The 13,517-nt window shown below is 42.5% G+C and overlaps 1 protein-coding gene across 1 annotated transcript in view; it reads right to left on the bottom strand.

The window, feature by feature from the left end:
• Nucleotides 1-1,252: 1,252 nt before the first annotated feature.
• The window catches only part of IHO1 (interactor of HORMAD1 1), a 49,509-nt gene continuing 37,244 nt past the window's right edge, over nt 1,253-13,517 (bottom strand). The window contains exons 6-7 of the mRNA XM_036739739.1: nt 2,919-3,022; nt 1,253-2,407 (exon numbers count right to left, since the gene is read on the bottom strand). Of these exons, the coding sequence (XP_036595634.1) occupies nt 1,253-2,407; nt 2,919-3,022 (1,259 nt within the window). The remainder of the gene's footprint in view (nt 2,408-2,918; nt 3,023-13,517) is intronic.

Here is a 13,517-nt window from a genome sequence, read left to right as displayed (position 1 = left end):
TTTCTCAAGGGGCAGCTTCACCATTGTTTTCAATAAATACTACCTGGGAGGCAAACAGATCCAGGGGCTAGGAATAACCTCTCTGACAGCACAACAGGAAAGCATTCATTTAAGTCTAAAAAGGAAATTTAAAGCTGTTTTTCTACATGACATAGTTTTCTAACTTAAATAACTGACAGCTAATATTCATAAAAGAAATATGGAAATCAAGAATAAATATGGGAGTATTTTGATTGAAATTCATCTTAAGAAAGTCTAAATAATAGCAAAAAAGAGAATATATGTATTTAGAGATGCTCACATTGTTTGAGTGAAATTTTAGGAAGACAGCTGGGTGCAGCAGATTAAGCAATGGCTTTGGACTCAGAACAACTGAGTTCAAATCCACGCTTAGCTATCTGTTACCTGGGTCATGTTGGATATTTAATTTCTATAACTCTCAGTAAAAATGAGGGGGTTAGACTAGATGCTAAGGACTCTTCCAACTTTAAAATCTTGTGAAAATAAGGAGAGGAAAAAAAGATTTAAAATCAGAATTATGCATGAAAGATCTAAGAAAATGAAGTCCAGTATAAATACAGCTAATTGTGTGATATAAACTGTACTACTACAGCATTTGTGAAGAATATGTCCATTTTAATATTTTTGTCAAAGGTTTTTAAATGCCATGCTTTAGATACAATTAATTTTGCCTTGGCTCACAACGATATATGGTGCATGTTTAGATGACAAAGCAAACTACCATGGCAACATTAACTACTAATAGGAAGAAATAATGAAAAACTAGAATTGCAAGCTAAAACCTCAGCAATACTTAAGTCACATTTAAGTGAAACATTTGGAAATAGGTGTAATTCCACAGTTATTCTTTGAGCTAAGGTCATCTCCTACTAATTAAACCCTCAATGATACAACTGATATTCCTCCTGAAAACGATGTGTAAACCAAATCATCATCGTAATGAGGACTAAGGATGTATTGGTCGAGTCATTCCAAGGCTTTAGTTAACACTTTGTTGCTAGGGAAGTCTAAGTCATATAAAAGACACAAAGTTCTGGCCAAACCTTTTGGGTACCTAGCAGTCTGAGTGAGAATGATGAGGGTGAGTTCTTTGGATACGGCTCCAAAGTGCATTTCACTTGGGCAGGTGTATTCCAGAGTCTCCTTCTGACCCCAAGACAAGGCACAGAATGATGTATTTCACAGAAGTAGTCAGTAAGAAGGAGTGGTGGTCACAAGCCCCAAAGAAGGGTTAGTCTCCATCTTCATCGCTGCTGTCAAAAGCAACGGCATAAAGTGTGCTTTCCTCGGCTTCCACAGCATTAGGGCTGCTCAAGTTGTCAGAATTGATATCACTGAACCACCTCATCTGCTTATCCCCTTCAGTGCTATCTGGAAAGGGAGACGAGCAATCACAGAGGAAGAAGTTGGTTGCTTCTTTGGAGGGGCTAGCTGCCCTCTCTGTCTTCTCTGTCCTTCCTCTTCCTTTCACTATAGGCTGTAGAGTTTTGTAGTGACACAGCAGGGGCAAGGGCTGCCTGGGGTCCTCCACATGATCCAGAAACACATCTTGTTGCCCAGAGGCTGCAGACTGAGAACTCCCTACTCTTGAGCTGAAATTAGAGGTATTTCTTGAAAGACCTGAACTCTTCCTTCTTATAAAGGTGCCTCTGTGAACTTTCCTGGGCTTTTTCCTCTTTGCTCTTTTTCTTATGTCTATACTCTTGCCTTTCTGTTCAAGCCCTTTATTTTGATCATATGTATTACTATCAAATAGAGCTGCTGGCTGATATTCTTGCAGAATACATGTGGGCCTGGCCTTAGTGACCAAGTCCTTCACAGTCATTGATGAAAATTGAGATGTTTCTTGAACCATCAAGTCTCTTTTGTAGTGATCCCTGTAAATCTTGCTACTGGAGTCACAGTTCTCACACAACCTCTTAGCAGGAGCCTGAGGCTCTAAATCAGTCTGCACAGCTTCATCCTTTACACTCCAGGTTCTCCTGTCGAGCCAAAAAGTAGCCGCATTTCTCTTGTGTCTGTGAGTTTCACCTTCAGCTTCTTGCTTCTCGATACTATATTTTTCATATTGGTATGATGATGTGAGGGGATTCAGGTGCGGAAGGAGCATGATAGTTTCCTCTGTATCTGGTGATTCTGAGATTGATTTCCCTTCGCTGATGAGACTGGAGGCCTGGAGTAGAGCTGGAAGGGTCTGAGAACTTCCATCATTCACATGTAAGGGTAACTGAGCTTCTGAACCAAGTGAATGCATTTCAGCTAAGAGTTTGGGGAAGCTGAGCTGATCTAATTGGTCACAGAGCCTCTGGTGCTGTTTGCTGTGTTCAGCTGCTAGGACTTCGAGATGCTTCAGACTGGATTTCATATCTAAAAATGCTGCCTCTCTCTGGGGAAAGGCAGTCAAAAGAAAATCATTAGATAATGAACATCAAAAATATGTGACAGACATGTAGACAAACAGGGAGTGACAAAAACAACAGCATTCAATAAAAGGAAAGAAAGCTCCAGATGCAACTATTTAATCCCCGTGATCTGGTATAAATAAATGCCTCATTCTAAAGAGATTTAGAGGGAAATAGACAACATTTCTTTGGGAAAGCAGTGCACTGATGATGTCTTTAGAATTTATCTCACTAAAGGGCCAGAGCTCCATCTGAGATGGGGTCTAAGGAAGGGGCCAGGGCCCAAAAGAGAGGATCTCCAGCCCCATGACATTACAGGATACTTCCAGCAAAGTTAGATTCAAACAAAGGAGAAGTAAACCCTTGGGTTACAGTTCAAAGGGACCTGTCAGTTCATGAACTCCTTGAGGGCAGGGTTCATGTCACTGTCCACTTTGGCCATGGATCCAGTAAGCCCTTTACCAAGGTTTGGTTGGATCTGAGATCCCAACTTACAGTTTCCAGTTGCTTTTCCATCTCCAGGATTCTCTGCTCCACTCTGCTTCTGTCTCGTAGAGCATCTAACAATAAGTCACAGTGGGCTTGGGCATTCTCTTGCACTAAAAAAGAGTTTAATAAATACTACTCTTATCTTTCCTGGGGAGACTGAAGACATTTTGGTTTGCAGTTCAACAAGACTTCTACTTAAAACTTCCTAATAAGGCATCCTACTTTGACATAGCAACTAAAGCATAGGATTTAGAGTTCAAGAAATCTAAAAAAAAAAAAAAATCCAGTTCAAGCCCCTCAGTATATGAAAAAGGAAAAAAAAAAGACTCCAGATGGGGAAGTGACTTGACTACGGTCATTCTGGTAAGGATGTGGCAACAGCAAGATTTGAACCCAGAACTTCCTGCACCTCTGCTCACACTGTTCCCTATGCCTAGAACATCTTCCTCCTCCTCATTTTTGCCAACTGAATTTCCACCTGTTCTTTACAGGCCAACTCAAATGCAACCTTTTCTAGGAAGCCACTCTTGATTTCCTGTCGCTAATAACTTCCCACATCAGACTTCTCATACCATGTTTTAAGACTGTGTAGTATGGCTATCAATGTTGGTGTCTCACTGCCCAAACTAGACTATCAACTCCAGGGGGGCAAGGACCCTGTTTCCCATTTCCCCAGTGTCTGAGCACAGTGTTGTGAATGTGGTGGGATTTTAACAAATGTTTATTATCACTCTGATTCCAAGTCTGGAGCTTTTTATGGGCTCCCGAAATATGGCTTCTGCTCATTTCTGTGTGATCATGGGCAAGCCACTTAAACAGAGACTCAATCTCCTTATCTGTAAAATGGGGATAATTATCTCAAGTCTTTTCTTCACAGGCTCATCAGGAAGGTCAAATGAGATAATGCATGCAAAAAAGCATTTTGGAAAGCTTAAAGCAGTCTGCCAATGGCGGTCATCAGCTATGCCAGACTGCCTTCCAGGGAGGAGGCTGTTGGAACAAAGGAAGGGTCATTGCCCATCTCTTGAGGGAGTCTCAGATTGCTGAAGTGTGACTTTTCCTTTCTCCTCAGAGAGCCTGTGTTCCCTTGGGCCAAATCGCAGGCAAGAATGAGAATGCCAGCCCTGCCAGGTACCCTCCCTCCCAGCAAAGTGATGGAGCCCCTCTACCAAGCTTCTCTATACGCAGCCCCAGAAACCTTCTTGGTCCTGATGGGTGCTTGGAGATAAGGAGGTGAGGACAAGAAGATGCATCCCCAAACAGGACTAGCAGACTCTAGGCTATTTCCCCTTGGCCCAGACACAAGCTATGGTTTATTTATTTATCTGCTTCTGAAGCAAGGAAGGGATGGAAATCAATTCTCCTTCACTAAGTAGACGTGAGACATCCAAGGTAAGCTTTCACCATTTGCTTTGAGACACATGACCTGACCTAGGCTGAACCTGCACTTTATATATATATCTGGGCTGAAGGGATAGGGCTCAATCACCAGTTCCCACTTTACCTTTCTAGGAAGGTTTATAAAGCTACTGAACACATATCTAAGAGTCACAGAATGTCAGAGCTAGAAGCAATGTTAGATATCACCTCATTCTGCAAGTGGGGGATGTATAGAATGTAAATGGGGAATGGTGGTGAAGCCCTTGGTCACCCAGCTAAATCATGGCAGAACCAAGGTTAGACATAAAAGATACAAAACCCAAATATATAAACCTAAAGATGACAGCATGGAGTGGAGGAGAAAGCCCACTGGATTTGAAGTCAGAGAATCTCAGTGAGAATTGTAGCTCTACTGTTGATTTCGAAGAGTGTCTTTGAATAAGCCACATCCCCCTCCCTGGGCCTCACCTCCTCATCTGTAAAATAAGGGGGTTGGACTGGATGGTTGCTAATACCCTTCCTGCTCTAAGTCCTACGATGCTAAATCCTAAATCCAATTCTTCTTTCTCTCATCCTACTCAAAGCTTTCTTTCAACACAGAGAAGAAAAAGTCAGCATAGAGAAAGAGTCTGCTTTAATCTTCCCTTCCCTCCCTCCTACCTCCCAGGGGAGAAGTAGAACTGCTGGCTTGTGGCTCAGGGACTAATTGTGCAGGCTGATAATGGGCTGGGGTCACTGCTTTTAAAATGAGTTGCACAGCTGCCTCAGTCAGATTAGCTTAAGAATTGGGTTAAACGCTAAACCTGCACAGAATCTCAAATGGCGTATCTGAACAGAGCATTTGAATGCTTAAAGCAAGGCCATCATTGGCTGAGTATCATTAAAGCCCATGGAGTTTGATTCAGTGACACTCAAGGTGTGTGGCAGCCATGCATTCCAGCTGAGAACAGTCATCCAAACCCCCCATTCTAATACAAGGCCCTTTGTCTCCTCTCCTCTCATCGGCACCCCAGGGAAGCTGTGAACAGCCTAACCTGCAATTTACAATAAATGCTGGCTCTCCCACTATCCATGAGCTGCTACCAGGCAGCCTTGCCACCTCCATTCCCTGCCCCTTCCAGCTGCCTCTACGTGCTGGGAATCACAGCATTGAGAGCTGGAAGAGAGCTTAGACATCATTTCATTTAGCACAACCCTCTCATTTCACAGAGCAGCAAACCGAAGCCCAGGGAAGTCACTCCTTCAGGCCATAAAAATGGAGGAAGACAGCAAAGGAACTAAGAGGCCTATGGGGCAGGCACCAGACAGTTATTCTCCTTCATACTTTATTTTCATTGATCCTTAGACTCACAGAATGTCAGAGCCAGAAGAGATCTTCGAGACGGGTTCTGTAAAGATTCAAGCAAAGACTGGGCCCTGGGCCCCAAAACACCAGCACCTTGGACACCAACCACGATGACCCCTTACAATAAGGTCATTTTTCAGTATCATGGGTGGAAAAGTATTAAGCTGGTCCTATCTGTGATTAGTGGAGCCCTATTAGAGGCCCCAGCCAACACTTCCCCAGGCCTACAGCCAGCAGATCCAGAGTGCTAGTCACAGGATCAGAAAGGATTCTATATGATCCTAGATTGAGGACTGGAAGGGAACCTCCAAACATGTCCAGTCCAACCCCTTCCTTTTACAGTGAAGAAAGGGAAGACCAGAGAGATTAAGTGATTTTTGTTGCTGTTCAACTGTTTTCAGTCACGTCCAACTCTTTATGACCTCATTTGGGGTTTTCTCTGCAGAGACACCAGAGCAGTTTGCCATTTCTTTCTCCATCTCATTTTACAGATGAGGAAACAGAGGCAAACAGGGGTAAGTGAGTTGCCCAGGGTCACACAGCTAGGTCAAATACGAGGTCACATTTGAACTCAGGGCTTCCTGACTCCAGGCCCCGGGCTCTATCCACTGTGCCCCCCCAGCTGCACCATGGCAGAGGGGAGATTTGGGCCTCTGTCCTCTGAAACCAAATCTATTGTTCAGGGCCTTTCTAAGTGGTTTGGAGTTGCCTTTTCCTGTTGGGAGAACAAATGAAACAATCCATGTAGTATACTTCACAAACCTCTAAGTGCTCCATACGTGTTAGCTATCACTATTATATCTGTCTACCGTCTTGTCCCAATTTGGCTGAATTTCCCCATTTCCCAGGCCCTGTCCCTCAGTAGGGGAATCTACTGACTGCTTCATCCTCTGCTACAATCCAGTGATAAGACAGAGGAAGTAGAGCTGAAGGTGGGTTCAATCAGGCCCCTGGGCCGCTCAATCTCAGGCATTTGCTGACGTCCAACCTGATGTCCTTCCTCCCTGATATCTGAGAGAACAAACAGGTGCCTCTGCCTGTCAATCACAGGACCTCTGAGCATCAGAGATCCAACCAAAAGGCTCATCTTTCCCATGCTATGATGAGCAAAGATTCACCTTCTTCTCTCCTCATCCCTGTGTTTCAGGATATCCAGCTGCCTCAGTGAAGATGCAGGGCCTTTGCTGTTACTCATTCCCATCCACTTCAGCCCTAGGATTCCCAAGCACCTCCCTCACCTGTCTTACCTGCTCCTTTTCAGCTTGGCCTTTGGAACCCCTATTTTATTAACAAATTTTTCTCTCTCTTTTTTTTTGGCAGGGCAATTGGGGTTAAGTGACTTGCCCAAGGTCACACAGCTAGTACATGTGTCAAGTGTCTGAGGCCGAATTTGAACTCAGGTCCTCCTGACTCCAGGGCTGGTGCTCTACTCACTGCACCACCTAGCTGCCCCTTAACAAATTTCTCTTGTCTTGTCCGGCACTTCTCCACCCCTTATAGTCTGGCTTCCCACCCCACCAAATGGCTGAACCTGCAATCTCCTGCGTTCCCAAGGACCTCGACAGCTGCATGTGTCTGGTGGCCTCTCTCCAGTTCTCTTTCTGGAGTTCTCTGCAGCTTTCTGTACTGCTGACTGCCTGCCCACCTTTGGTTTCTGCACCACCACTCCTTCCTGGTTCTCTCCCTACTTGACCAAACATCCCTTCTCAGTCTCTTTTGTTGGATAATCGTCTATCTCCTGCCTCCTTAGCACAAATGTTCTCCAGCTCGGGTAGATTAGAACACTAGGCCTGGGGTCAGAAGGACCTGAGTTCAAATCTGTCCTCAGACGCTTACCAGCTGTGTGACCTTGGGCGAGGCACATACCAACCTCCATCAGCCTCAGTTTCCTAAACTGTAAAATGGGGATAATAACAATAGCACCTACCTCTCAGGGATGGTATCAGGATTAAATGAGATAATATTTGTAAAGTGCCTGGCACACAATGGATGTTTAATAGGGCCTTGTTTCCTGGGTTCTCTTCTCTATACTTGGTGATCTCATCAGTTCCCATGGGCTCAAAGTATCATCTCTATGCAGGTAACTCCTAAATCAACAATATCTATCCTAATTTCTCACTTGTATTCTACTCCTTCATTACCAGCCACTTGTATCTCTCTTCCTGGATATTGCACAGGCATCTCAAACTCAATATGTCCAAAACAGAACTGATTACCTTTCCCCACCCCTCACCAATCTCCTTTTCACAAAGATTTGTAGCCTTGGAGTCACATTTGTACTCAAGTCTTCCTGACTTTTCCCTCTCCCTCACCCTCTGAATTCAATCAGTCACCAAGTACCATCAATTTTATCTCCGCAACATCCCCTGTCTCTTTCCCTTTTTCTCTACTCAAAGAGAACCATACCAATTCAGGCCCTCATCACCTCTTGCCTGGATTACTCTCACAGCCTCCTAAATGGCCTCCCTGTTTCTAGTCTCTCCCCTTTCCAATATGCCCTCCATATAATGGCCAAAATGATTTTCCTAAGGCATAGGTCTGACCCTGTCACTGCCCACTGCCAAGTGGATGAAATACAAACTCCTTTGCCTGTCAGGTAAGGCCCTCTACAATCTTGCTCTAGCCTACAACCACTCTGGAGAACAATTTGGAACTGTGCCCAAAAGGCTATAAAACTGTTGCATACTCTTCGATTCAGCAATACCACTACTAGGCCTATATCCCAAAGAGATCATAAAAATGGGAAAAGGACATATTTGTACAAAAAAAAATTATAGCAGCTCTTTCTGTGGTGGCAAAGAATTAGGAATTGAGATGACACCCATCAACTGGGGAATGGCTGAACAAGTTGTGGTATGTGAATGTAATGGAATACTACTGTGCTACAAGAAATGACAAGCATGCTGATTTCATACAAACCTGGAAAGGCTTACATGAACTGACACAAACTGAAGTGAGCAGAATGAGGAGAACATTGTACACAGTAACCGCCACATTGTGTGATGATCAACTATGATACACTTAGCTCTTCTCAGCAATATAATGATTCAAGACAATTTCAAAGGACACATAATGAAAAATGCTATCCATATCCAGAGAAAGAACTGATGGAGTCTAAATGCATATCAAAGCATATTGTTTTTCACTTTATTTTTATGGGGTTTTTTTGGTGTGTGTCTTCTTTCACATCATGACTAATACGGAAATGTATTTTGCATGATTACACATGTACGAGGCAGAGAAAGAATTTGGAACTCAAAATTTTTAAAAATTAATGTTAAAAATTGTCTTTACATGTAATTAGGAAAAATAAAATATTATAAAATAATCCTGAACACACTGATGAAAGTTAAAGAAAGAAACAAAGGTTTAATGTATAACAAAATCTTCATCCCACCACTCTCTGTAGTAGCAAAAAACTGGAAAGAATTAGCTCTCCATTCTTTAGGAAATGGTCAAAAATAACTCTGGATGTATGTGAATATTATGAGAAATTACTGTGCATTATGAAGTGATGAATATGAGGAATGCAGAGAAACATGAAAAGATTTACATAGTCCATAAGCATTTATTAAGCACCTACTATGGGGCCAGGCACCATGCTAAGAGCTTGGGATACAAAGAAAGGCAAAAGAAAATTCCATCTCTTGAAGAGTTCACAATCTAATGGGAGAGAGAACAGGCAAACAACTATGCACAAGCAAGCTACATACAGGATACATACACACAATACAGGATAAAAAGGAAGTAACCAACACAGGGAAAGCACTAGAATTAAGACAGATTGGGAAAGGCTTCCTATATAAAGTAGGATTTTAGCTGGGACTTGAAGTCAGGGAAGCCAGGAGGCAGAAATTAGAAGAGAGAGCATTCAAGGCATGGGGGACAGTCAGTGATACCCAGAGTCATCAGGAGATGGAATATTTTCTTTGAGGAACAGCAAGGAGGCCAATGTTACTGAATCATGGTTGGGGGTGTGGGGTGTGTTGTAAGGTGCAATAAGACTGGAAAGGTGGAAGAGATGTGGCTGTGGGACACTAGCTTATGAAGATCTTTGAATGACAAACTAGATTTTTTACATGAACTGATATAGAATGAAATAAGCAGAACCCTGAAAACAACATACATGATAACTATACAATGTGAATGAAAAAGATAACTAAAAGGAAGCTGAACTCTGAGTAAAAGAAAAATCAGTGAATGTCCCTGAGAATAGAAAATGAAATGTACCTCCCCACTCAAAGCAAAAATGCAAGACTAGCAGGCCAGAATACTGTATGTACTGTCAGATGTACTCTATCAGATGTTTTTTCTGAACTGTTTTTCTTTGTCACAAGCAAGTAGTCAATCTTAAGGAGGTAGAGTTGAAATAACTACGATGCAGAGACAAGATACATCAATATAACATATTTCTAAAATTAAAATAAAAATTGGGGTGGGGGGTGTCTTCCCCTTTCAATGTTTATTCTTGAAGAGGTTAGCTTAAATCTCTTGGGCAATTTTCACTATAACCTTGCTCCATTCTCACATCTTGCTTTGTCCTACCTTGGTGCATTAATTTTTTTCTTTTAATTTGTGTTTATATTATTTGTTTTTTACACCCACTTCATTTCCAAAAGAGGATAAAAAAACAACACATCAACCAAGTCTGACACTTTATGAGGTGTTCCACATCCATGGAAAGTGAATTCTTAGAACTCTTCTTTGGGACCAAGCTTGGTCAATAAAATTTCACAGCATTCAGTCCTGATGTTTTTTTATAGCTGTTCTTTCCATTTTCATCACTGTAGCCGTTGTATACTGTTTTCCTGGCTATTTCATTTTGTATCAATTCATATGTTTTCCCATGCCTCTCTGTATTCTGCAGTCATTACAATCACATTAGTCAATGAGCCCGTGGGGCTCAGGGTCTGGTCATTTGTCTCAGCTGCTTTCTTCTTAAGAGCCCCATTATAGGAAAGAAACAGGTTGGCCTGTGACCAGGGTCTCAGCTACCCACCAGAGTGGCCCTGTTGACTCTTGTCTCTTTGGCCTCATCATAAAGCTTCTAGCATGGGTCAGCAATCTGTGCTTGATTCTTAGCACAGAGCATGGCACAAAGTAAGTGCTTAATCAATGCTTCCTTGTTTCCTTCCTTCCTTCCTTCACTTCCTTCCTTCCTTCCTTCCTTCCTTCTTTCCTTCTTTCTCCAGAGAAATGGACCTAGTCAAGGGGTTTACAGTCTTGGCCCCATACAACAAAGCTGAAAGGACTCTTCTTGCCCCTTTGGGTCTAAGCCCCTGTTAACTGAACTACAAACAGTCCCTTCCCAAAAAACCACTATGCCCTCCCATTTACCTCTCACCTATTGGGAGACATAGAGGAGTGAGGGATGGGCGATACAGTATGGGTACAAAGAGCACCAGAATTAGAGGACCTGAGTTCAAATCCCACTTTTGATATTTACTACCTGTGTGACTGTAGGCAGTTGCCTAACCTTCCTGGATCTCAGTTTCCTCTAGGCAAAGATGACCTCTGAAATCCCTCATCCTACTATTTCACTTTGCTCTAAGTCATATAAGTCTTTTCATTTTTTTCTGTATCCATATTCATTGTTATATTCATGAACCACAATTGGTTTAGCGGGCCCAGGGGTGGGGAACCTGTGACCTCGAGGCCACAGAACAAATCACCCTAATAAAAGAATTTGTTCTATAAAACTTGGGTTCAGTCAAAGGGCCACACTTGAAGGCCTAGGGGCCCACATGTGGCCTCAAGGCCCCAGGTTCCCCAACCTTGGTAGCCATTCTTCAGTCGATGGGCATTTTTGTTTCTAGTCCTTTCTAGTTCTGTAGTCCTACAGACAATTTGGCTATGAATATGACGAGGTATAAGGGACCTTTCTTTCTATCATTAACATCCTTAGGGAATATGCTTAGCCACAGGCTCTCTAAGAGATCAAAGGATATGGATATTTTAATAGCTTCTTAACGTAATTCCAAACTGCTTTCCAGAATGGCTGGACCAATTCACAGGTCCACACCATTGTAACAGTGTGCCTATCTTCATACAAACCTTCCAACATAATAATAATAATGATAGCTAACATTTATATATCACTTGGAGAAGAAAATGAATGGGAAGCCACTCCAATACCTTTACCAAGAAAACCCCAAATGGGGTCACAGAGAGTTGGACACGACTGAAAGCGATTGAATAACAACCATAGCACTTACTATACGCCCCGTACTATGCTAAGCAATTTACAATGATTACCTCATATGATCCTCACAACAATCCTGAGAGGTAGGTGCTATTTGTTATCCCCATTTTACAGATGAGGAAATTGAGGCAAATAGAAGTTAAATGACTTGCCCAGGGTCATGCAACTAATGTCTGAGGCTGGATTTGAACTCAGGTATTCCCAACTCCAAGCCCAGTGCTCTATCCACTGTGCAACTCATTTCCACTGTTTATGGTCTTTGCCAATTTTCTGAGTGTGAGGTAAAATCTCAGTTGTTTTGATTTGCATTTTTCTTATTGGTGATTTGGAGTAATGTTTCATATGGTTGTATTTTAATAGTTTGCAATTCTTCTTTTGGGAACTGCTTGCTCATTTATATACCTGTCTTATATACCTGTGTTAATCTCCTGTGTATCTTGGATGTGAGATCTTTTACCAGAGAAATTCAATGTAAAGACTTTTCCCCAAATGAGTTTCCTTTTTATCCTAATTGGGTTGATTTTGTTTTTATGAAAGCTCTTCAATTTTGTACAACTTAAATCTTTTTTTCAACAAATTGTTCGGTTAATAATTCTCCTCCTAGCCACAGCTGTGAAAGATACCTGATCTTATACTCTTCTAAATTTTTTTATGGCACAACCTTAAATATTCAGGTTATCAGGTCTATTTTGAGTTTATTGTGGACATCGATGCGTTTCTACATCCTGTTCCTCAAACCTGAAATGGCTCTCACCTCAACCCCAAGGTGAACTCCTTCCCTTCCTTCAAGGCCCAGATCAGGTATCAGCATGTCCATAAAGCCTTCCCTGATCACTACTCCTTGAGTGAGCAATCGATCGATCAATCATCCATTCAGCAAGCATTTATTAAGTGCTTACCCATATTGTTAGGTTATATCCTAAGTCCTGGGGCACAGAGAAAAACTGAAAAGCCTCTGCTCTTGAGCAGTGTACAATTTATAGGGGGAAGACGGAATGTATATAAATTAGTCTCTACAAGAAAAATACAGGGCAGAGGGAATTCTCTAGGAGAAGATGCTAGCGGCTGTGAGGATCAATAAAGCCCCAGAGAAGGCCTTTTTCGAGTTTGCTGGACTATCAGAGCTCCCAGTGAGTCCCTGAAGCCAGCAGTCATGGTTTTAAGCTAACGTGAGACTAAAACACTAACCACAAAGGTGAATGTACTGATTCCTGGTACACTGAGTATAATGGAAAACTTTGGAGTACCTACTGGGAGAAGCAGAAGCAAAGAAGGGAAACTCAGAGAGTAAAGGAACACAGTTTTATGGATTCTTTGAGCTAGAAGGGCTCTTATTTAGTCTTTAGCTATTACTTATCTGCTTAAAAACCTTCACTAGCTCCCTACTGCCTAACAAGAAAGGTTCATGTTTCTGCTGGACATTCAGGAACTTCTACAACTTCGAGCCATCTGATCCTCATCTCTGTACTCAGCCAAACTGGACTCTTCTTTGACCAACTGCTGCCAATGAGCCATAAGCATAGGAGCCCTAAGGGAGAGGGAGCACCTGCCAGATCACTGGTCATGCTGCCAGCCTCACCTTTCCAGGTAGTATTGGGGCAAACAACTCCTATGAAGCAGGGGTTGGTTAGCCAGCTATCCCCACCACAGTCTCCCACAGGACAGGGGAAACCAGCTG

This window comes from Trichosurus vulpecula, chromosome 9, assembly GCF_011100635.1.
Source record: "Trichosurus vulpecula isolate mTriVul1 chromosome 9, mTriVul1.pri, whole genome shotgun sequence".
Taxonomy (NCBI): domain Eukaryota; kingdom Metazoa; phylum Chordata; class Mammalia; order Diprotodontia; family Phalangeridae; genus Trichosurus; species Trichosurus vulpecula.
The sequence above is the reverse complement of the archived record's forward strand: the minus strand, read 5'-3'. Positions and strand labels throughout refer to the sequence as shown.